Genomic DNA, 22,001 nt, shown 5'->3' with positions numbered 1-22,001 from the left:
CTCATCAGCAAACTTGGGTATGCACTCAGCACTCCCAAATCATTAAGTGGATTGCCTCGGACCAATGTGGACCCTTGTGGTGTGGTTAATTAGACAGCCTGCAATGTCCCATTTACTCCTGATTAATGGAGAGAAAATCCTCAATCCACACTATTAAAAGTCCCACAAGCTCCAAATTTAGTCTAGTGGTATCTGGCACCTTATTGAATACTTTGAAAACCCACTGATTTCCCTTTATCCATCTTACAAGCTCCATACTCAAAACCCAAGATTTGTTCCCCTTTCATAAATCCATGTTGACAATTGAACTGCCCTGTACCACATCTACTTATAGCATTTTGCCCACTGATTTAGGTTCACTAGTCTATGGTTTCCCCATTTTCTTCTTCCCTTTGAGAGCGAGGATATGTTGGTTACTTTCCAATCTTTGGAAAGAGTTGCAGGAATTCTGGAAGATTAAAACCAAAGTAGTGTGTTCATCACTTCTATAGATACCTCCTAAAATCCTAGGGAGCAGGTAATCAGGTCCAGGGATTTATTACTACTTTGCCCAATTAATTGCTCTAGTATTATATACTGATTTCTTTAAGGTCTCATTTGCACTAGATCCTTTGGTTTCAATATTTCCTGGAATGTGAAAAACTTTGTTCAATATGCCTCCCATTTATTCCCCATTACTTCACCTAATGAGTCCACACTACTTCGCTAATCGCTTTGTTTGCATTGCAAATGTTTGTTTTCATGACTGTTGCTGCTCCTTTCTCTTTCATTACCAATTTTTTGATCCTCCTTGCTCCAGAACTCAAGCTCCCAATTCACTTTTACTGTTTTTGCTTGGTAACATGCCAAGGCTCTTCTTTTAATCTATATGAATTTAGTGCAATGTTAAAGACATTTGAGCCTTAATGTATCTTTGTTACAAATTATGCATCTTGATTTAAGTGTTCCAACAGCTATTTTTAAAAGCATTGCAATTGATCTATTACTCAACTATCACGTCTGTGTAGTTTCCCCAACTTTTGACCCTGGTTTCAAAGTTCTATTATGGTCACTCTTCACCTAGAGGTCCTTTGTTGCTTGTAACAATGAAACAGAATATCTTGCTACCACAAGGTCTTGCTACTATTCAAACCACACATGCTGGTGTATTAAACCAGAGTCATCATTAGGAACAAATCTACTTAAATTGTGCTCTAATATTAATACAATGCATTTATCAGCATCTGAATTTCCTAAAAAAATCCAAGTCAAAAGTAGTAAACATTACTAAAGTGCCTTCATGTGCAAGCCAGAAAAAGGTAGCGAACATTAGACAGAATTGATCCAATTTAATATGCTTTTAAAATTATCCTTCACTACTGCAGCATTTAAGAATCCACACCAACTTTGGATAAAGCACAAATTACCACTCATCCAATTAGAAACTAGGACAGTTAAAAAAACAATGGAGTGGAGGGGATTGCATATTTTATCAGGATTTTTATTCCTGCTCTTAGTTTTAAGCCAAGAGCTATTTGATTACATTAAAATTAGACATACAACTAAAAGACTGCAGATCAAGAAGCTTCTCATCTAACCCAGCTTGTGGGTTAATGTGTTGGTGATGACCTTTAAAATGATATCAAGTTGAGGGACAATGCACTATTGTCTGAATGATTCACTGACTGCTGTACTGGAACACTTTAGCTTTTACCTTGCTAAAATGCTGTTCTCTGCTTGACATCTACTCAATATGTATGTGCCATTAACACATGGCAGTTTTTAATCAAGTGTCATTTCAAAATTCTCCTTGCTCAAATAAACTATCTTAACTATTAGCTCAAATAGTTTCCATAATTCTCTTATTGCATGCTTCCAAATCTACTGCCAGAAAGCTGGTTCTGCTTTACCAGTTTCAAATATGCCTTGCACTCCCCAAAGTACATTCCACTATTCCATTTTATAGCATGCTTGACCTCAAGTTCTATAATCACTTCATTAATACTGATTTTACAAATAGTACAAGGGAAAGGTAGTGTTAAGTGCCAGGAGGATTATATGTTTCCAAGATCACCAAGAGACTTCCATGATCCATCTTCAATAAAGGACAGTGAATGAGCATCAGATTAGGAGTGTCGTGAACCAACTTAAATATTTGAACTTGAGTGCCACACCACTTATGGGATCGTCATTTGTTGATAATGCAATAAAGCCTACTTGTTTACTTTTGCTCAGCAGTCAGTTATATCTATGCCTGGAATACAAGGGCCCTCACATTCCACAGTAACAGCACAAAGTGGCCAAAAGGCTGTAGGTCTGTGTAAAAAAAAGGGTCAGGAAATGTCAACCCTTTAGGCCACTGCTACAAGTAATCCAGGAGGGATAAAAGTGTTTTACTTTTCATTTCCTTTGAACATTTTATACTTCTAAAAGTATTGGCGATGGGCAAGGTGTTCTGGAATTATACAATAAAGTCTGGTGCCATGATGGGGGACCAATGGAGGAACACAAGATGACACCTCCAGGAATACATTTAGAGTTGGCAATCCTAGTGAAAGATCCTAGTGAAAGCATTGATCTGACTCTCCATTTACAGCCAGAGACAGTCAACTGTAAACTTCTCATGGAATGAAAGCAGCTGAAGCCCAGCATTGGACTTTGGGTCTTTTAACACAACCCTTTTAACAGTTTGCCATATTACACAGTTTTGATTAAACTCTGGTAAGCTCCACCTGCAAGAATGCTCTTTAAGGTCATCAGGGCATAGGATTTTAAACTATTTTCTGGTACAATTTTCATTGTCATAATTCACACCATTTTAGAATTCCAATTATGCCCAGAAAGCCAATTAAGCTCCATACTTCTGACTCAATCTTTCATGCTACATAGCATTTTATGCCCAGTCTGAAGGCAGTTGTCAAGTCAAAGAAATGACCCAAACAGGGTATGTTCCAGTTGGAGCAAGATATATAAAGGCGCAGCAAGAACAACAGGCAAGTCTTAGTATGCACACAACCAAGTCTCCAGATCTTCAGGAACTCGGTGTAAAGGGGGGACAGGGAGGGAGGAACCTCCCACATGGGCTTGGCCAATTTAGTCATTAATAGGCCCAGGCAACAGGTGGTCAAGGGGGTCATCATTCCCAACCATCTGCTCCTGTTCCATGGCTACAGTTGCTGCTGGGTGTCTCTGGAAAGGAAGTGTTCGCTGGCACGATCAAGGCCTTCCATGCCTGGTGGGCACGGTGGGGACTGGGCCGCTTTAATCGACCTTTAATCATGTTACGTTTCGATGTTTTAAGTGCCCTTTGACATTTACTTTGATGTAGAATCCCTTTAAGGGGCTGTCTTTTAATTTATCGCTCACTTTGTTGATCTAGTTTATTTGGCTAACCCAAAAGAAACACAACCAACAATCCGTCAGCTATCTTGAGACCTTGGCACAAACCCAAGCAGTGGCCAAGGACAATTGCTTCCACTTTCTCTGGAAGTGAGGCGAATACAGCTTAAAACTTCTGCAGCCAATTGGCAACCCGTGGAATGCAGCCATTCAGGGTCATTTCTGCCCCTCCAGGCTGATGCTAACCAAATGCAGCAATTGGTTGCACTCAGCATCCTTTCCACCAGACAAAAGCTGCTCAATGTCCTGCTGCAGGCAGGAGTACAGGGATCATTGATGACAGCTTCCAATCTCTGCTGTGAACACTTTACTCACTGGTTTCATTGTCTGATCCCCAGCTGCTACCTCCAGCTCACTAACTGCATCCAGTGGAATGTGTTAAGTGTTTGGAGTGGTACAGGGTGCCACATTGTTCTGGAACATTGCAATACTGAGGGCACTTGTCCAGGTCTACCATGACTGAAAGCAGAACATTAGCATGCAAGAGACCAAACGGAAATTGTCACTGCAACGTTCACGTGCCAATGCAGGAATAAGAAAATTGAAGGATAAAACCTGTTGCTTCACTTCCTCCCAAAAATGAGAACTGTCCAGGGTGGCTTCCTGAAGTATGCCAAGAGCGTCCAGTTTGGTGTGCCTCCCCTACATAACATCTCTGCACACAGAAAAATAGTAAACTGAAGGAATACACTGCTGTGGACAAGCTGCAGCACAGCTGGGGTCAGGCAGTTGCACTGTGTTACATTATTGAGACACCAAGGCTTTTAATCATATTGAAGACTGCTCGCCTGCCACCAGTTAGCATGCAACCTTGGACTAGCTAGGTGGTGCTACTGAGTAGGATTACATGAACATACTCAATGTCTGCCATCTTGATTTTTTTTATGTTTGCTGCCTATTACAGCATCTCTTGAGGGGTTTTGAGCAGGTTGGGCAAATACTCATTGGTGTTTAGAAAAACAAGGCGACTGATTCTCAGGGAGCTTAACAGTAGATGCTGAGGTTGTTTCCCCCTTGAGTCTGGAACCAGAGGGCAAAATCTCAAAGCAAGGGGTCACCCATTTAAGACAGAATGAGGAACTCCTTCTCTGAAGGTAGTGAATCTGGAATTCAAGAGGGTTGTAGAGTCTGGGTCATGTTCAAAGCCAAGGTGGACATGTTTAATCAATAAGGTAATCAAGGATTATTGGATAAAGCAGGAAAGTGGAGTTGAAGATGATCATATTAGATAGTATCAGATGAGTTGTGATATCGAATGGCAGAGCAGACTTGATGGGCTGAATGGGCTACTTCTGTTCTTAGACAGAGTCTAGCAGTTGGTTACTTGCCCCTAGATGTTCAGTATCATGACCAACAGGGTAGTGATTGGAAAACTTCCTTGTAATCACCTTGTGGTAGAATTGGCACTTTGCAAAATATCAGCAGGCAGCATAACACTGCATTGCTGTGCAACTTTCCCAAATATTTGTCATACTATCACAATTCTACCCTCAAGAGGAGATGTGCATTTTCAGACTTCACCCAACAATTTAGGGACAGTCTTTTGTAGCCATCTAATTTTTCTCATCCTCATTCATGATGTACTCACTAAGTAGACAGAAGCAAAAATGTCCTGTGGATGCTTCTGTGAAAACACCAAGGCAAGTCTAAACTTTTTGTAGGAATCCAACCATCCAGTTTCTTTCATTCCCCATTAGAGTTCAAGAATTTTGTTTGGCATGGAAAATTAGCCAGAGAGAAAATAGAAAAACTTCAAATTAGTCCCAAGATTCGAGATTCAAATCCAAAGATCATCAATGCAAGATCACCAAGCTCTGAACCGTCTGAAGTCTAGCGTTCTGTACAGTTCTAGCATTAGTCTTTTACATTTGCCACTTCAGCTAGAGGCAAGTATCCCATATGCCTTCTTAATCACATTACCTCCTGATCCTGTGACCTTTAAGGATCTGTGAACACTGACGAAGGCTGCCGCCCCCCCCTCTACTTTTTTCAGAATCCTACCATTTACTGTACTCCCTTGCCTTGACCTTCCCTAAATGCATTATCTTACTTCTCTAGATCAGATTCCATTGACACTGTCCACCAACCATGCAACTAATCTTGGAACAAGTGGTGACCCCGGAACTATTTACAGGAATTACTGTACACAGCGAGAGAGATACTGATTACTCCAACTCCAGACCACCTGGGAGAACCTGCACTAAGCCCCAGGATTCCTGTGCTCTGGCCCAATTGGCCAAATGGGTCACATGACCCTCCAAAATCTCTCCCCTTAAAGGGGCTTGCTACTACAGTGACCTGTTTTGTATCATCTGCATTTTTTCTATTACGCTCTCTACATTTAGGCTAAATCATTGACACGTGATCTAGTCCTTAAGTCACAAAAGTATCTGTTGAATGTTACCATTTCCTGTCAGCACCCATTTTACATACAGCTTGTCCTTGGATCCAATGGACTTGCAATACTGGCTAGTCTGCCATGTGGGATCTTGCCAAAACCCCTGTAGACAAATAAATTCAACCAAGTTAGGCACAACCTTCCCATAACAAATCCATGTTGACTCTCAGATTAATCTGTGCCTATCCAAGGGACAATTTATACCATCCCTTGAACCATTTATAATATTTCCCCACCACTGAGGTTAGGCTGACAAGCCTGTAATTGTTCAATCTTATAGCTTGCTCCCTTTTCAAACAATGGTAAATTGAGAGCAGTCCTCCAGCACCACACCTGCAGCTAAAGAGGATTTAAAAAATGAATCAGTCTCGGATTTTCCCTCCCTCGGTTAGCAGCCTGGGATGCATTTCATTTGGGCCTGGAAACTTATCCACTGTTTCACTCCTTAATACTTGTGGTTAGAACCACCCAATCTCTATCCTTTGGTTTCCTTGGTTATCCTCTTGCTCTTTATTTCGAAAACCTTTTGGGTTTTCATGGATTTTACTTGCCAAAGTTCTTCATGCCCTCTACTTTCCAATGGCACTGCTACCCCTTCTGTACTCCTCTAGGTTTTACAGTATTGAGCACCGAATACTCTTGACAGAACTTACTCTTACTTTACACCCTTCCCTGCACATTGTATCGGAAATGGGTGTCTGAATTTGGGAGTCCCATTCTTTCTGGGGTATTTGTTTGAACCCGCCCAAAACCACCTTGAATATTTCAGAGTCCTGCAACAGTTGAGAAACTTGGTTGTCACATATACACTTGCTATCACTCAGTTGGTTCCATGCCCCACATCTCCAAACATTCACCCATGAGGAACTTGCTCTTTAGCAATAGCCCAATATTGCTAGGCCAAAAATAAACACTTGCGACTTTGCTTTGTGGTCAACCTTTCTTACTCATCAGCTCAGGTCGCATTCCATTACATCTTGGTGCAAAATTCAGAGATCTCTAGGTTTACATTACAGAGTTAGGTTACTATAGCAATATGTAGCTGGCATATTAAACCTTTCAATTAAAATCCCACACAGCTGGTCACTACTATTTCGATATACTTGTTCCAACAAGGAACTTGATATTCTTCAAATATACAAAATTACTGCCACATAAAAAGGCACCTTCACTGAAACACTAAAGCATTGCTGCCATTTCCCCATAGCAACTGCCCTTATTGCCTGTCCCAGGTTGCTTGGAATAGGACAAGGGGGTAAAAATAATCAGAGCTGGATCAATTTCAGACTGACAACAGACAGGTAAATTGGAAAATATAATAAAATGCTGGATAAACTCAATAGGTCTGGCAGCATCTGTGGCGAGAGAAACAGAATTTACAAGGAAGGGTCATATGGATGCAAAACATTAACTATTTCCCTCCACAGATGTTGCCAGACCAGAATTTATCCAGCATTTTGTTATTTCACATGTCCTATGTTAGGGGTTGTGGGTTTTAAAGGAAAATGTGGTTTGCACACGTAGATTCAAAATAACACAAACAGATTTTATTCTAAGAGTTCTTGCCTTTGGTGTACAAAGTAAAACAGCAGCCTGTGCAAATACCCTCATGACATCACCAAATCATGTGATCAGTTCTTAAAGTAACCATGCAATCTTTTTAAATGTATAGATTTCCAGCATCTATAGTATTTGGTTCCAATTGCAAAAGATTGGTAGGCAAACTGTAATGAAACAATAGACTGCCTTTCAAGAGAAGATAGTTTGGGTAGTTACAGTTGAGGCAGATTTTCACATGGGAAGGTCGGTCAAAGCCTAAAATTCTGGGATGAGGAGATTAAAAAGATGCACATGATAGGTGTTAGATTGATAATGCATGAGAGAATGGGGCGGCACGGTAGCACAGTGGTTAGCACTGCTGCTTCACAGCTCCAGGGTCCCCCGGGTTCGATTCCCGGCTCGGGTCACTGTCTGTGTGGAGTTTGCACATTCTCCTCGTGTCTGCGTGGGTTTCCTCCGGGTGCTCCGGTTTCCTCCCACAGTCCAAAGATGTGCGGGTTAGGTTGATTGGCGAGGTTAAAAAAATTGCCCCTTAGAGTCCAGGGATGCGTAGGTTAGAGGGATTAGCGGGTAAAATATGTGGGGGTAGGGCCTGGGTGGGATTGTGGTCGGTGCAGACTCGATGGGCCGAATGACCTCCTTCTGCACTGTAGGGTTTCTATGATTTCTAATCAGGTAGAATGTAGAGAAGCGAGGCAAGTGAACAAATAAGCAGAGTATAGATAGACTTACAGCTAACAAAAGGGAATTCAAAAGTCTTCTATAGGTAAATAATTCTTAAAAGATGGTTGAATAGAGCAGGGCTAATGAGGGATCAAAAAGGAGATTTAAACATAGGGGCAAAGGGTAAAGCAGAGATACTAAATAAGTACATTTGTCTTTGAAAGGGAAAGTTTTGCTGGACGGATTGTGAAAGAGGGCAAGCTGAGATGTAATAAATAGGACGGTACACATTTAAGGGCAAATCAGTTTTGAAGATAGATGAGGACAATGCATTTGATGTGGAATACATGGATGTTTAAAAGGCATTTGATCAAGTACCACATAACCGCAAATAGAATAAAAGGGGGCTGTGGCAGCATGGATACAAAGCTGGCTAAGAGACAGGAAAAACAACAGTGAACAGTTGTTTTTCAAATCAGAGTATGGAGGTATATAGTGGGGTTCCCCGTATTAGGAGCAATGCTTTTCTTGATCTATTAAAAGCCTAGACTTGGATGGCCAGGACTCTATTTGGAAATTTTCAGATGACAAAATGTGCAATTATGAGGTAATGGAGATGGACAGATAAACTTCAAGAGGACATAGGCTGGTGGAATGTGTATACATACAGCAGATGAAATTAAACAAGTCTGAAGGAATACATTTTGGTAAAGAAAAACAAGGAATAAAAAAAGGTGGCAAGTACCTGGAATGCAGTACTGGAGGTGGTAGCAGCAGATACAGTAGCAACTTGACAGATACATGAATAAGCAGAGAATAAAGGGATATGGACCACAGAGACAGAAGGTCTTTAGTTTAGAACACCGTCATCGCAGGCTTGGTGGACCAAAGGGCCAGTTCCTGTGCTGTACTGTTCTTTAGGAGCTGGAGCAGAGTATAGGCAGTGAAGGCGAGAGAGCAACAGATTGCACACAAGGCACACAATCCTTTATGGGCCTTTATGGAGGGATAAAGTACAAAAGGCAAGGTATGGTGAACCTTAAAATATTGTTACTGCCTCAGTTAGAGTGTGGTGTCCAATTCTGGGCACCACACTAATATCTTCACACCCTACCTTCCAAAAAAGGGTGCAGAAAAAATTTACAAGAATGAAGTCCTTCATCCCTGGTTACATAGATTATAGAGAAACTGGGGCTTGGTAAAGATGTATAAAATTATGAGAGTAGATAGGGAAAAAACTGTTCCTATTGACAAGAGTTCAGGACCAAGGCAACACCAATTTAAGGTGATTGGCAAAAGAACCAAGGCAGCAGAATAGAGCAGGGCTATGGGAGAGAGAGCAGGATAATGGGATTGATAAGATTGTGACCAAGCTGTTATGGAGTAAATGGGCCGAATGGTCTGTGTCATTATGACTATGAAACAGCAAATGCTTAGATTCTGAAATGCACTGCCTCAGCACCTGGAAGGCAATTGCTTTCAAGATAATTGGATGATTACCCAAAGGGTAAAGTTTTATAGGGCTACAGGGAGAAGGGAGGGAATGAGATGAGTTGAGCTGTGTTTGCAGAGTCATACAGCCTTCTGTGTTGTAAACATTCTAGGATTCCATTCAGGGTTAATTATACCGCATTGCATGGGCACTTAGGAAACAATTCTAATTGCCCAGGTTCGGCATGGTTACACAGGAGGCTATTCAACCCACTGTCTGCACCAGCTGTCCAAATGAGCAATTCACCTAGTGCTATTCCATTGCCTTCTCCCTGTAACCCTGCACATTCATTTTCCAATCATCCAATTCACTTGAATGTCTCAGTTGAACCTACCTCCACCACACACTGGCAGCATGTTTCTGATCCTAACCACTTACTGCATGAAGTGTTTCTCACGTCTCTGTTGCTTCTATTACCTTAAATCCATGCCCCCTCATTCGGAATCCTTCACTAGCTGAAGTTTCTCCTAATGTACTCTTATCCACACCCCTCAATTTTGATCTCCCCTCACCCTTTAAGGAAAACAGTCCCAACTTCTCCAATCATTTGTAAACTAAAGTTCCTCATTCCTGCAACCAGTCTCAATCTTTTCTGCAATCTTCCTATTGTCAGCCCATCTTTAAGTATGGTACCAAGAACTGGATGCAATACTCAAGCCAAACCAGCATTTTATACAAGTTTAACAATTTGCTTGGTCTTGTGCTCTATGGCCCTATTAAATCAAATGTATGTTTTAACAACCCTCAACGTGTCCTGCCACTGTTAATGACATATGCACATATACACCCAGGTCCCTAGGTTACTGCACCCCTTTTAGTTGTTTTGTTTAGAGTCCTTAGTACATTATTTTGGCTGGAATTGTCTTGTACATGCATCTAAAAATTCCAAATACACCTGCATGGGCTCAAAACAACAAGCTGGCAGCACGACATATCTAGTGTCTAGTCCCAATGTCCTTCACAGATACAAAGATAACTGAATGATTAGAATAGTGACCAAAATCTTAGACAATATTAGATTTTGAGGAAAGAATGGAAGGTGATTAGGGCATGGCAGTCAAAGGAACATGGCTGCCAATGGCAGAACAATTAAAATCAGGATGCATAAAAGGAACAGATAGAGTTGTTGGGCTGAAAGAGAGTAGACATAGGAAAGGGATTTAAAGAGTCAGTGCATTACTTAGTTAGACATCATATAGGAAGCACAAAGACGCAGGTGAGCAGGACTTCATAGTTAGTCACAAGTAGGCTTACCTTAGCATCGCAATAAAGTTAGTGAAAATCCCCTAGTCGCCACACTCCAGCATCTGTTCAGGTACACCGAGGGAGAATTTAGCATGGCCAATGCATCTAACCAGTGCATCTTTCGGACTATGGGAGGAAACCCACGCAGACATGCGGAGAACGTGCAGACTCCACAGAGTGACCCAAGCCAGGGATCGAACCCAGGTCCCTGGCGCTGAGGCAGCCGTGCTAACCACTGTGCCATCGTGTCGTTAGAGCACAGGCAGAGTTTTGGTGTTCAGGTTTATGGAGATCAAAACATGGGAGACCAACCAAACAGCAAAGGAATGATGAGGATTCAGCAGAAGACAAATGAAATAGGGTCAAAATTAGGGGTGGAAAATGCAGCCCTGGTGTAGATTTATTTGGAAGTTCATCTCATGGTCAAATACAACAACACTTAATAGACTGGTTCAATCTTGGACAATACACAGGGGAAGGGATGGAGTTGGTGGCTACAGTACTTCAGCAAGCTTACCAGTTCTGAAGAGTTCAGAAGAGCCGACAGAGCATAATTAGTGTAAAGTGTAAAAATCAACCTTTCAGTGACAGCCTGCTGTAGACCATTTTCAACTTTTATCATCTGTCCTTTGCTTCTGCAATCCTTTGAAGATTTAAAATGAACATCTTTTGACATTATATAGAACTGCATAAACCTACTCTGCAAAAGATTCTAACACCATCAACCTCCCGCAAGAAAGTTGTACATTATTGATTAAGTGATGCATGCCTCGCAGCCTCACCTGGACACCATGCGCCTCAAATTCTTGGAAGCACTCTGAAGTTCTGTTGAGACAGTGAAAGCACCCCGTTCCACGTTTATACATATTGTACTAGGTAAAAAAAACAAACTTGACCCTTTGCGGATAGATAAAATATCTATGAAATCGACACATTAAATGTATGCAGATTTCAACAAGCCAACCCACTTAAACATTCACAAATCATTCTGCTTATGACAAATCCATCTACTTAAGTGACCTTGTCTTGTTTCACAACTGAAGTTAGCTCTTAATCATTTAAGAAAGGCTTCCATGTTCGGACAAACTTTGAAAATCCAATTCAAGTTTATAAAAATGATCTCAGTTCTCTTCATGGCAATCTTGGTTTTTCAGTGAACAAGTACTGACAGCACAAAATTGCAGTCAAGCAAATCAGATAATGTGCACTAGTGCAAATATCCAGTGTCGTCAATCTAGAAAATATTTATAGAAATTTGTCATGTCAAACCAAAATTCAATTACATAAAATGGAGCGATGGCTCAAAAGAGTGATATGCAAGCTCTTAAACCAAATACACCCCAGAAGAGACAGATAACCCCAAAATTCAATTGAGACATTAGTTTTATAGCCCAGCAAAAAGACCAATAAACCAGTTGAATCAGTATTAAATAGGGATCGGATTTTATTGGCACAGAATGTAAACTTACTTTTAAAAAGTTTAGAAATGCTAATCAAGACAGCAAGGACAAGTCAAACTATTTGCAGGGGTGGGAGGGCTGGTGGTGGCAGGGTGAAAAGCAATTTGGAAACCAAATACAGTGGCAAAGGAAGAAAAATGGAAATTTGGCTTAGGGAAATTACTCAAGCTAAAACAGGTACTGGTATTCATCTCATTTCTGCCACAGCCTAATCCTAAATCAAGCTGTAGGAACTCAGTATACATGACAGGAACATTACTGTCCACTTTTAATGATATATACTCTTATGAGGGAATCACCATGGCAACTCAAAACAAACAGCAATTCCTAAATTTCTAAATACAAGAAAGCACCCTGAAGCCTAGATTTTATTGCAATGACTGCCAGCAAACTCAAAGCATATTAACATTTGCAAAGGTTTCAACCATGCACTTTATGAACACATTACCAAACTGTCTGTTGATCAAAGAGAGCTCAGAGTAAGATGGGCTCATAATTTGTCTTCGACTTGCCTGAAAGGGCTCGATTTAGGTGCATTGCACTAATCTCTATAAACGCAAACTTTATGGCAGAGAGTAGCACCATTTTGTGCAAAGATAATGAAAGGGGATTCAAGTTAGCTGGTTAGCTACAGGTTAGCCCATCAGTACGGATTTGAAATCAAGGCCTGTAATCAATCAAACCACTTTGGAAAACCAAATATAGTTCCTGATCAAATTAAACAAGTGTTGATATACAATTCCTGTACCTTGCTCTCTCTTTGGAAGTCATTACCAACTGAATTAGGTTTTACATTAAAATATTCAACTTTTAAGCCAAAGAGTGTACGTCCTTTTCAAAATTCTTGTGAACATCTGTAATAGATTTAAAACAGCTTAAATTTTAAATGTGCAGAGAGCAAACCTATACAAAGCTGAGTAAGCTGCTTTTCAAACAAACGCTGGACTTCGGGATGCAAACAATCAATGCAGCCCTCAAAAGGGTTAATGAAGTGTCAATAAAACATTTTGGTATAGCTCAGAAACCAAGTTTACTTGCAGCCCTTTCCATCAACAGGAGTCTGCATTAGCTGTAGATTATGAATTTGGATAATAACACCATCTGCTGTAGGTGCATGTGCTGTACAGTGAGATGCTGCCATCAATTTCAGAACCAATTCATATCCATCAGCAAACCATCTTGCATATCAAGCACTCTCCATTTTGGAGGGTCCACAGTACCCTCTTCACAATCAGCCTTTTAAAATAGGTATATGCAGCAGCACTGATACTTGACAAAAAAACTGTTTCAATAATATAAAAAGGATCTCTTTCTAGTTAAACAGCTATTCTGCAGTGCGTGAGCATGCATTTTCCAAAATAAAGCAAATACATAACTATGAAGCATTCCTTCAATCACTTCTGTACAGCAGGATTTAAAACAGGAATCCATGACCAGATGCAGAATACTCCATGCCCACATAAAGTGAATTTATAAACAATCTTAATGCATGCAATGGCAACTTATTTAAGCTCCAAATTATTCCTCCCCAACAGAAGTTGACATTCTCAGACTTGAGAAATGCAAACAATTTAAGCCCGCGAGTCCTTACTGAAGCAAGTCCAGCTGGCTCAAACTTATTTAAATTGCTATTAATAGTTTGGATTGACTACTTTTAAACATGTATCAACACACAACCAAAATAATCCAGTTTAAAAAGCTGGAAAGGTGCTCCAGTGCATTTTCTGATACCAATGATTGGTTCACCAAATTTACACCTTTCATGGAGGTATATGTTAGGAAAATGTGTGCCGGGGTGTGTGTGTGTGGGGGGGGGGGGGGGGGGGGGGGGTTGGGGGGTTGGAAATGAGGAATTAAATGGCCATTTAAAATACTGACTTTCTGGGGAAGTTAGATTCTTGGCTGTAATTCATGCAGCCCATTTCACTTGTGGCACCCTCAGCATCTCTCTGGTTGTTAGTTAAGACCATAAAATGAAATGAACATACCTGCCTATTTCAGGTCAAAGGCAGCAGACAAAAGTAGATTTAAATTATCACTAAATTGAGGAATGGTAGGGGTAGATATTCCTCCTCCTAAAAAAATACTTGTAGTTAAGACTTGCAGCTATAAATCAGTGCAAAAGCCTCTTCAACCTACACCACCAAACATAGTGACTAGCTTTTACTGTCACAACCAAGTCCAACAAGCAGAAAACAGGCAGAAAGAAATTTTCAGCTATTACTCACAATGAGTGGTTGAACCCAGCAAGCAAAGGGTGAAGCTTTTAGGCAATAAACAGCAGGTGATCTTGCTCTTCTGGAAGTCCTAATGCTACTAAAAGCCACTCTGTGTACTGTAATTGGGCTTCAGTAGTTAATGTAGTATTGACTGCATTATATGGCCCTGTGTATCCTCTTTTACTAATGCCATTTGTATCGCCTTTGTACATTTACCATATTGCTTAGCCAATATCTGCTAAAAGCAATCCAAATCATGAATCATACACAAAAAACTTTTAGCAAGACAAGACATCCAAAGCAGGAAATTTACAGTTGACTTGGTACGTAGCCCACCTAAACTTGTCTTTTTTTTCTACTTAAGGTTTGCATCAAGAACTGCGACTATATCAAAACACAAAGCCGCTCGTCACCATTCATTTGCGCCGGTTTAACCCTGCCCACACTTTTGCATATGGTGACTTTTCCACAGTAACATCCGAGTGGAATTAACCTCGGTGTGTAATGAACAGCCAACACGTTTCAACGCGGGGCTCCCATGTCCTCCGTTATCCTTGAAGCTCATGTCAGCTGAAGCTCAAGTCAGGGGCATTTTATACGAGGACAAATATTTCAGACGTTCTAAAGTTCTTCAGGGGGGAAAAAAGTGTTTTTCTTTTAAAAAAGAGTCGGCTCACTTGACTGACTACCAGCGGCAAGTATAAAGCAGGAGACTTCCTAACATTGAAACCCAACCATTTGAATGGGGGGAGCTGATGATTCATTGAAGTATTTTATGTAGGGAGTGTGTTTTACACTAAAATACACGTGTTTCAGTATTTAGGCTCAATGTAACATGCAGCGGAGAAGGGAACAAAAAAAGTATCAAGCATTTGAAACAAATAGAAGCGAATGGGAAAGTAATTGTGTTAATTGTATCAATTTCATCTCCGTAGCAACGGGGCAAGCGCCAGCAGCCAATGGGGGGGGGGGGGGGGTGAAAGATACATAGACAACTGGCTACACTCACTCCTTTATATATCAGCCACGGTAGGAAATTAAACAGCTCCAAGCGTCTCGATATTGAATAATCCCATCGTTACACAGCCCGGCACTACTGTAACTTTGGAATTGCATCATTTAATAAACCCACACCACATACTTTCAAAGAAGGAAGGGGGGGGGGGGTAGGTAGCAAATAGGAGGTTGGGGTGCAACATTAAACCACCAACACAAAGTGATTTCCAAAAAAAGGGGAGGGGAGGTGGGAGAAAACAAGCCAACACGTACAAAAGAAATGGTGCGATTTCTGCCGGCCGGGTAAATAATTTAACAAAAGCTCCAGATTAGAGTTCGCGAGTCCGGTAAAGGGGAGAGAGAGGGAGGGAGAGAGAGAGACAGACACACAAATGGGAACAGAAAAGACGCAATGCTTATACACGGCCGACATAAATACGGCAGGAACATGTGAAAAGCATGTAGAATACTAAAGCATGGTGTAAACACAGCCGAAAAGTGAGCACACACAAAACAGCTTCTATCATTCAGTCGCCGATGTTATTTTGCCAGTTCACATATCAGGAGAGACAGAGTCCTTGCGGGGGGAGGTGGAGGGGGTGGGTATTTTTTGGGGGGGCGGGGGGGGGGGGGGGGGGGAAATAAAGCAACGCGTCTCACCTTCCTCCTTGTCAAGCACCATCGTCCTCTGGCTACAGCGGAGTCCGGGGCACGGCGCTCCCTCCTCGGCTTCCCCAGCCAACGAGAGTCGCTGGCTCAAACTGCTGCCTGACTATCTCTCTCTCTCTTGCCTTTTGAAGATAGACAGAGCGACAACCGACCTTTTTTTTCTTCTCTCTCTCGATTAAATGAAAATGACAACAAGCCCCACACACACACACACCTTCAAGGCTTTGCACCCAAAAAAAATCGCACTAAACCGATCTCAAAAGCCGGCAAACAGCGACTCGCAGCTTTTTCCTCCAATTTATGTGCTTCTGTACCCTTTAGGGTCCCTGGCTGGCGAATAAATGCACACATTTCCCAGTATTCCTCAGGTTCCCTGGTTAATTAAATCAATTCATTATGCTCATATCTGATTAGCGGCCCCCGAATCAATTATTCAATACACAAACATAATTGCCTGTGCCAGAGGTGTCTAAGTTTTAGCTTATTTAACTCCAAGGACACTAATTACCCCTAGGGCAAGGGAACTTTTCTCATTAATTCTGACAAATACAAAAGCCCATTTAAGGAGTGTGCGTGGTTCACTCACAAAGGCAACATTCTGTAACACACGTGCATTTAGCAATGGAGATCGAGAGAGAGCAAGAGCGAGAAAGGGTTTTGTTACTAATTTATAAATGGTAACCTTATTTCTTCTAAAAAAAAGCTACAATGACGCCAAACCACCCCCGATTTTTTAATTAAACCTTGAAGGAAAGTGTCCCCCAACCCCACTCGGGACTTTGGGGGGGGGGGGGGGGTAGAAAGAGGCGAGAATCACTAAACTGTGGATTCATATCGATCTTTTAATAAAATGACAGAACAGTGGTTAGATCCAAAATGACCCCCCTCCTCCTCCTCCTCCCTTTTTCTTACACTCAATGCAACTTTAATCCTAACTATTAGGAATTAGGCATGCAGAGCTGTCCAGGCAGTTCTAAATTACAATCAAACGGTTACCAATTACACAAATTATTGACGGCAGATTCTCTTTTCAACTGCAAATTAAGGCTATTAAGAAAGCCTTTTTTAATGCAAAAGTGACTAATTAACCAACGGATGGGAAATCTGCAGCCCAGATATCAAAAAAGTGCTCTGTGCACATTGCGGAAACACAAGGGAACCAATTAGTTTAATTATCAAAACAGCTAATTAAAATTGCACAGTTCCTAATTAGTTCTTTGCTTTTTCCTCTAATTGACAGGATGGAGATAAATGGGCAGCCGATGAAAAAAAAGGAGAGAAGGAAAACAGAGAAACTCTGGTTGAATATTTATGCTGACTTTATCTCGGTCTGTGTGGCAGCCTTGAAACTGGGAAATTAATGACCTTAATTCCCAAACTCTTTTGCTCTAACTGCGCTCCCCTCTGCGTTCCCTAAGCATTCTGATTTTTATGAGCCCAGCCACCCCGCCAACAATTTACACGGGAAATAAAAGCCCTGGGAGGTGGGGAGGATCCAACAATTCACTGCCCTAATGTGACAGTTCCCAGTTAAAGAGACAGGGCCTTCTTTGTGTGTTACTTCTAATAGCTGCCAGAAATCTGATCATCATTACACTCTCCTTCAACCCGCTTTCTCGGTGCCGCTACGTTCGTTATGACTTTAAAAGAAAAAGAGAGTGAGTGAGAAAGAAATAACGTTAATTAACAGTCTTCATTACCTGGGGAGGGAGAATTGCCACAAATTGTCCCAAGTGGTACGGCAGTTTCTTTTTGTGACTTGATGTAAATTTCACTATCGTATAGTAGACCTAAACATTCCCCCCACCCCCCAAAAAAATTCTATGTAGATTATCCACTACTGATAATAAAACAGTATTCATGAAAACAGTTTAAACTCTTACCAATACTCAAGGCATGAAAACTGTGTTAAGTGATGACCTCCAATGCAATGGTATTCAGGACAACAGTTTCAAACTATCAGCAATATTCAAGGCATTGAAACTATTATTAAGTGATGATCCCCCCCCTTTTTTGCGTGTGTGTATATGGAGAAACCGATGGTCTACAGTGACTGAATTATTAAACTTTCATTTTCTCATTGTGTGGGACGCTAAGCTGCTAATTAGCCCCAGATTCTCATTTGCAGTGCTCTGCGTTTTCCCGGCGAACACGAGTTTTCAAGATGTCCTTTGAAGGGAACTGCATGAATTTTCACGTGGAAAGAATTCGGCCTACAAGTCAGATACTCCTACCCGAAAAAGCTACAAGTCAGATACTCCTCGTGACAAAGCCACTTTTATCCGCATCCTTGCAGCCCACAGCTCATACTAAAATATCCAACTAGTTTGACAATTGGATCATTAGGATTTGGTGGACTCAGCATTCTAAATTGCGAATAATTAACTGGCATTGACTGATGTTTTGTTCCTACTATTTTCCCCCTGACACAACGGATGTTCTGCTAAATTCTGATCACACGTTATGAACCAGTATGAAGAATGATCAAAAATAACTAGTATTACTTCCCGCTCTACTTAGGAATGTAAACCTCCCATTTCAGGTTGTATAGGATTGCAGCAGCACAACTCTTTCCATGATGCAGATTCTGCTATATATCACGATTTTACTTCATGATCCGCTGGGAAGCTAAATAGATCTTGCACAACTGGTGAATTTAGTAATTGTGTTGGCTTGAAATAATGTTGCAAATTTCAGCTGGGATCCATGAAGACAGGATTTTGAGGGTAGGAATTATTTACATCTGGAGATAAGGGGAAAAGAAACAACTAAGTACCTTAATGTTAAGAAAATATAAATAATAATAATTGGAAGGAAAATCACCTCCCCATCTATGGTATAAACAATTTGAGGAGAGATCTGTAACCAGTTTGTTCCATGCTCTGACAAAGGGTCATCCAGACTCCAAACGTTGGCTCTATTTTCTCTCTCTCTCTCTCCACAGATGCTGTCAGACCTGCTGAGTTTTTCCAGCATTTTCTGTTTTTGTTTCAGATTCCAGCATCTGCAGTATTTTGCCTTTACTCTCTGGTTCCCATTGTTTATCCCCACTTTATAAAACGTTAGTTCAAACAATGACACCATATTTTAATATACCATGAACCTCATTCCATCATCTTAAATCAAAATGGTTTTTTGGCTTAAATTGCATATTTGTGTTTCTAAAACTCTGTAAATTTGTGTGATAACATGACAACTGGATATACTCCCACTTACTGGCCTATGTATGAATTAGACACAAGGCTGAGCAGCTTGGTTTATTGGAAATAGTATCACCTCTTGAGTCAAGATGGATTTCAACCTCTCCCAATTCAGGTTTTCAGCCAGTGCAGTACTAAGGGTAGTACTGCACTGGTAGAAGTACTGTCCTTTGGACACATTACTAAACTGAGACTGTTTCTACATGTTCTAGTAGTTCGGCTGGCTGCTAAAGATCGTTAGCACTATTTAAAGCCATCTTTTATTTTAGAACTTTCTGCTTGTCTTGGTCAACATTCCTCCCTCCATCAACACTGCCAAAAGCAAATTAACCAGATTTAATCATCTAATTTGAGATTTTGTTATGTGCTAAGTGGCTGCAAAAGGCCACTTTGGGCTCATCTGGCTGTTCTGAGTGACATGGCAATAGTACTTCCAAATACTTGACTACATGAAGCACTGAAAGATGTAATCAGTTACTATATAAATTCCAGGCTGTAATTTTTTAAATTGTCTCTGACTAAAATATGTATGACTTATTTTTTATATCGTTTTCAACAGTGAATTTCTAAAAATTTCAGTTTTTGTATGAAGTCCAAGAGTTTAATATTTGCACCAGCTTCTTGATTCAATTATGAGAAAAGTAAAAGTATTTAGTGGCCAGCCATATAAAACAAAAGTCAGAGGCAGTGCAGGTGACATAATCAGACCATTCTAAGTTTATAATTCATATTAGAATTAAATTAGTAAAAGCCCAATTAATTATATATGTATGAACAGTCCCTGGTTTATTCCCCATATGACAAAGACATTCATAACATATTCACCGATGAATTATTCCTATTTTTGCACACATGGAATAATCTGCCTATTTGACATTGGGCACCATTTGGTTTATCACTGTCCAGTTGTTAAGTGGAATGCAGGCTATGATTAATGCAAAAAATAAATGTTATTTACAGTTTAAATACTGTGATTCTACTATGTATCTTTCCACTACTGTTAAAGCTTACAGCATTTCTTCAATTTAATGGTTGGGAGACCGATGAAGTGACACCACCCACACTGGCATCTTGTGAGGTTTCAAGACACGTGGAAGAGAAAAAAAGCTATTGTCCTAGAATCTCACACAAAAGGCGTTGCTACAACATCGTACTAACTGAAATAAAACCTATAGCCAGCCAGTGGAATGTCATTTGCTATTGGTACATCACCTGAGTGATGCTATTTCCCTAGAAATATGGATTACTACTGGATTCACTATGAAACATATCTCGTAATTAACTTTGAACTCATAGCAGTCAAGTAAATGATTATCAGAAAAATTGCATTAGAATACAATTGAACTCAAGAATTATACAGGGGTCAGAACTTTACTTAAAGGGAATGAATAGAAAATGATTTGGTAAAATTAAATTCTACAGTTGAATCAGAACCATTTTAGGGTTGGTTAAGTGCTTATCTGGAACTGGCCAACAAAGTGACTATACTGTAATCAGGCGAATTTAATGAAATTCAGATTTTAAAGAATGGGTGCCAGCGCTAGGATTCTGTCTGTAGCAGTTAGTTGCCTATGTTTCATCCTTGCATTTATTTGAATTCCCTGGGAATTTAGGAAAATAAAAACTCAAGCATCAATTGCAAATTATGATCATATATTTAAAGGTTTGGTCTCCTTTTTGCATACAAATAATTTCGGCAAATTTGGATCTTTCTGCAGTGGAATGTGGAAAGGTTTAGATAGTTTGGAGGAACATGTAGAATATAGGAAAAAATAAGTAGGGATTAAACAGTACAATTGGTACTATGTCATTTTCCTCAGAGCAATTGAGGGAGGTGGTGGTATTCTCATTGGACTAGTAATCCAGAGACCCAGTGTAAGAATCTGGAGACCTATGTTCAAATCCCACCATGACAGATGGTGACAATTGAATTCACCAAACATCATAGGGTCATAGATTGAGGATAAGGGGTAAACCTTTTAGGACTGAGGTGAGGGGAAATTCCTTCCCCCAGAGAATGGTGAATCTGTGGAATTCACTACCACAGTAAGTAGTTGAGGCCAAAGCATTGTATGATTTCAAGAAGGGATTAAATATAGTTCTTGGGGCTAGAGGGATCAAGGGATATGGGGGGAGGCGGGATCAGGATATTGAATTTGGTGATCAACCATGATCAAAATGAATGACAGAGCAGGCTCGTAGGGCCAAATGGCCTACTCCTGTTTTTCTTTTCTATGTTTCTATGTTTCTAACTGGAATTAAGAGTCTAATGATGACCATGAACCCATTGTCGATTGTCCATTTGGTCCACTAATGTCCTTTAGGGAAGGAAATCTGCCATTCTTGTCTGGTCTAGCCTACATGTGACTCCAGATCCATGTAGTACATCCTCTGAAATGGCCCACCAAGCCATTCAGTTCCAGGGCAATTAGGAATGGGCAAGAAATGGTGGCCCAGCCAGCAACGCCCACATTTCATGAACGATTAAAAAAGGAATTTTTAAAAGTTGATAAAAATCCAGACAGCAGCCAGCCTTTCCACTTACATTAATGTGCCACCATTGTGTTATAGATTTAAAGATGGTTAGGCCACTGTTTGAGTAGTTATGTCTGTGGGCAGCTGGTTTGAAACTGGCCCAAATCATTTTACTCCGGATACTTAATGATAAACGAAAGAACATTTCTATTGCATCCATCTGGGTTGCATTTGAACCCAGGTCAC

General features: G+C 40.6%; 1 protein-coding gene across 3 annotated transcripts in view; it reads right to left on the bottom strand.

Annotated features, from left to right (window-relative positions):
- lmo1 (LIM domain only 1) overlaps positions 1-16,591 on the bottom strand; it is a 41,656-nt gene extending 25,065 nt beyond the window's left edge. The window contains exon 1 of one of the 3 annotated variants that reach the window (XM_078221273.1): positions 16,072-16,591. In XM_078221273.1, the coding sequence (XP_078077399.1) occupies positions 16,072-16,093 (22 nt within the window). In that variant the 5' untranslated portion in view covers positions 16,094-16,591. Of the gene's footprint in view, positions 1-14,424; positions 14,890-15,424; positions 15,511-16,071 lie in introns of those variants that run through there. The other 2 variants (XM_078221274.1, XM_078221275.1) reach the window with 2 other exon arrangements.
- Positions 16,592-22,001: the final 5,410 nt, after the last annotated feature.

Source organism: Mustelus asterias, chromosome 9 (assembly GCF_964213995.1).
Source record: "Mustelus asterias chromosome 9, sMusAst1.hap1.1, whole genome shotgun sequence".
NCBI lineage: Eukaryota > Metazoa > Chordata > Chondrichthyes > Carcharhiniformes > Triakidae > Mustelus > Mustelus asterias.
This window is presented reverse-complemented; position numbering and strand designations above follow the sequence as displayed.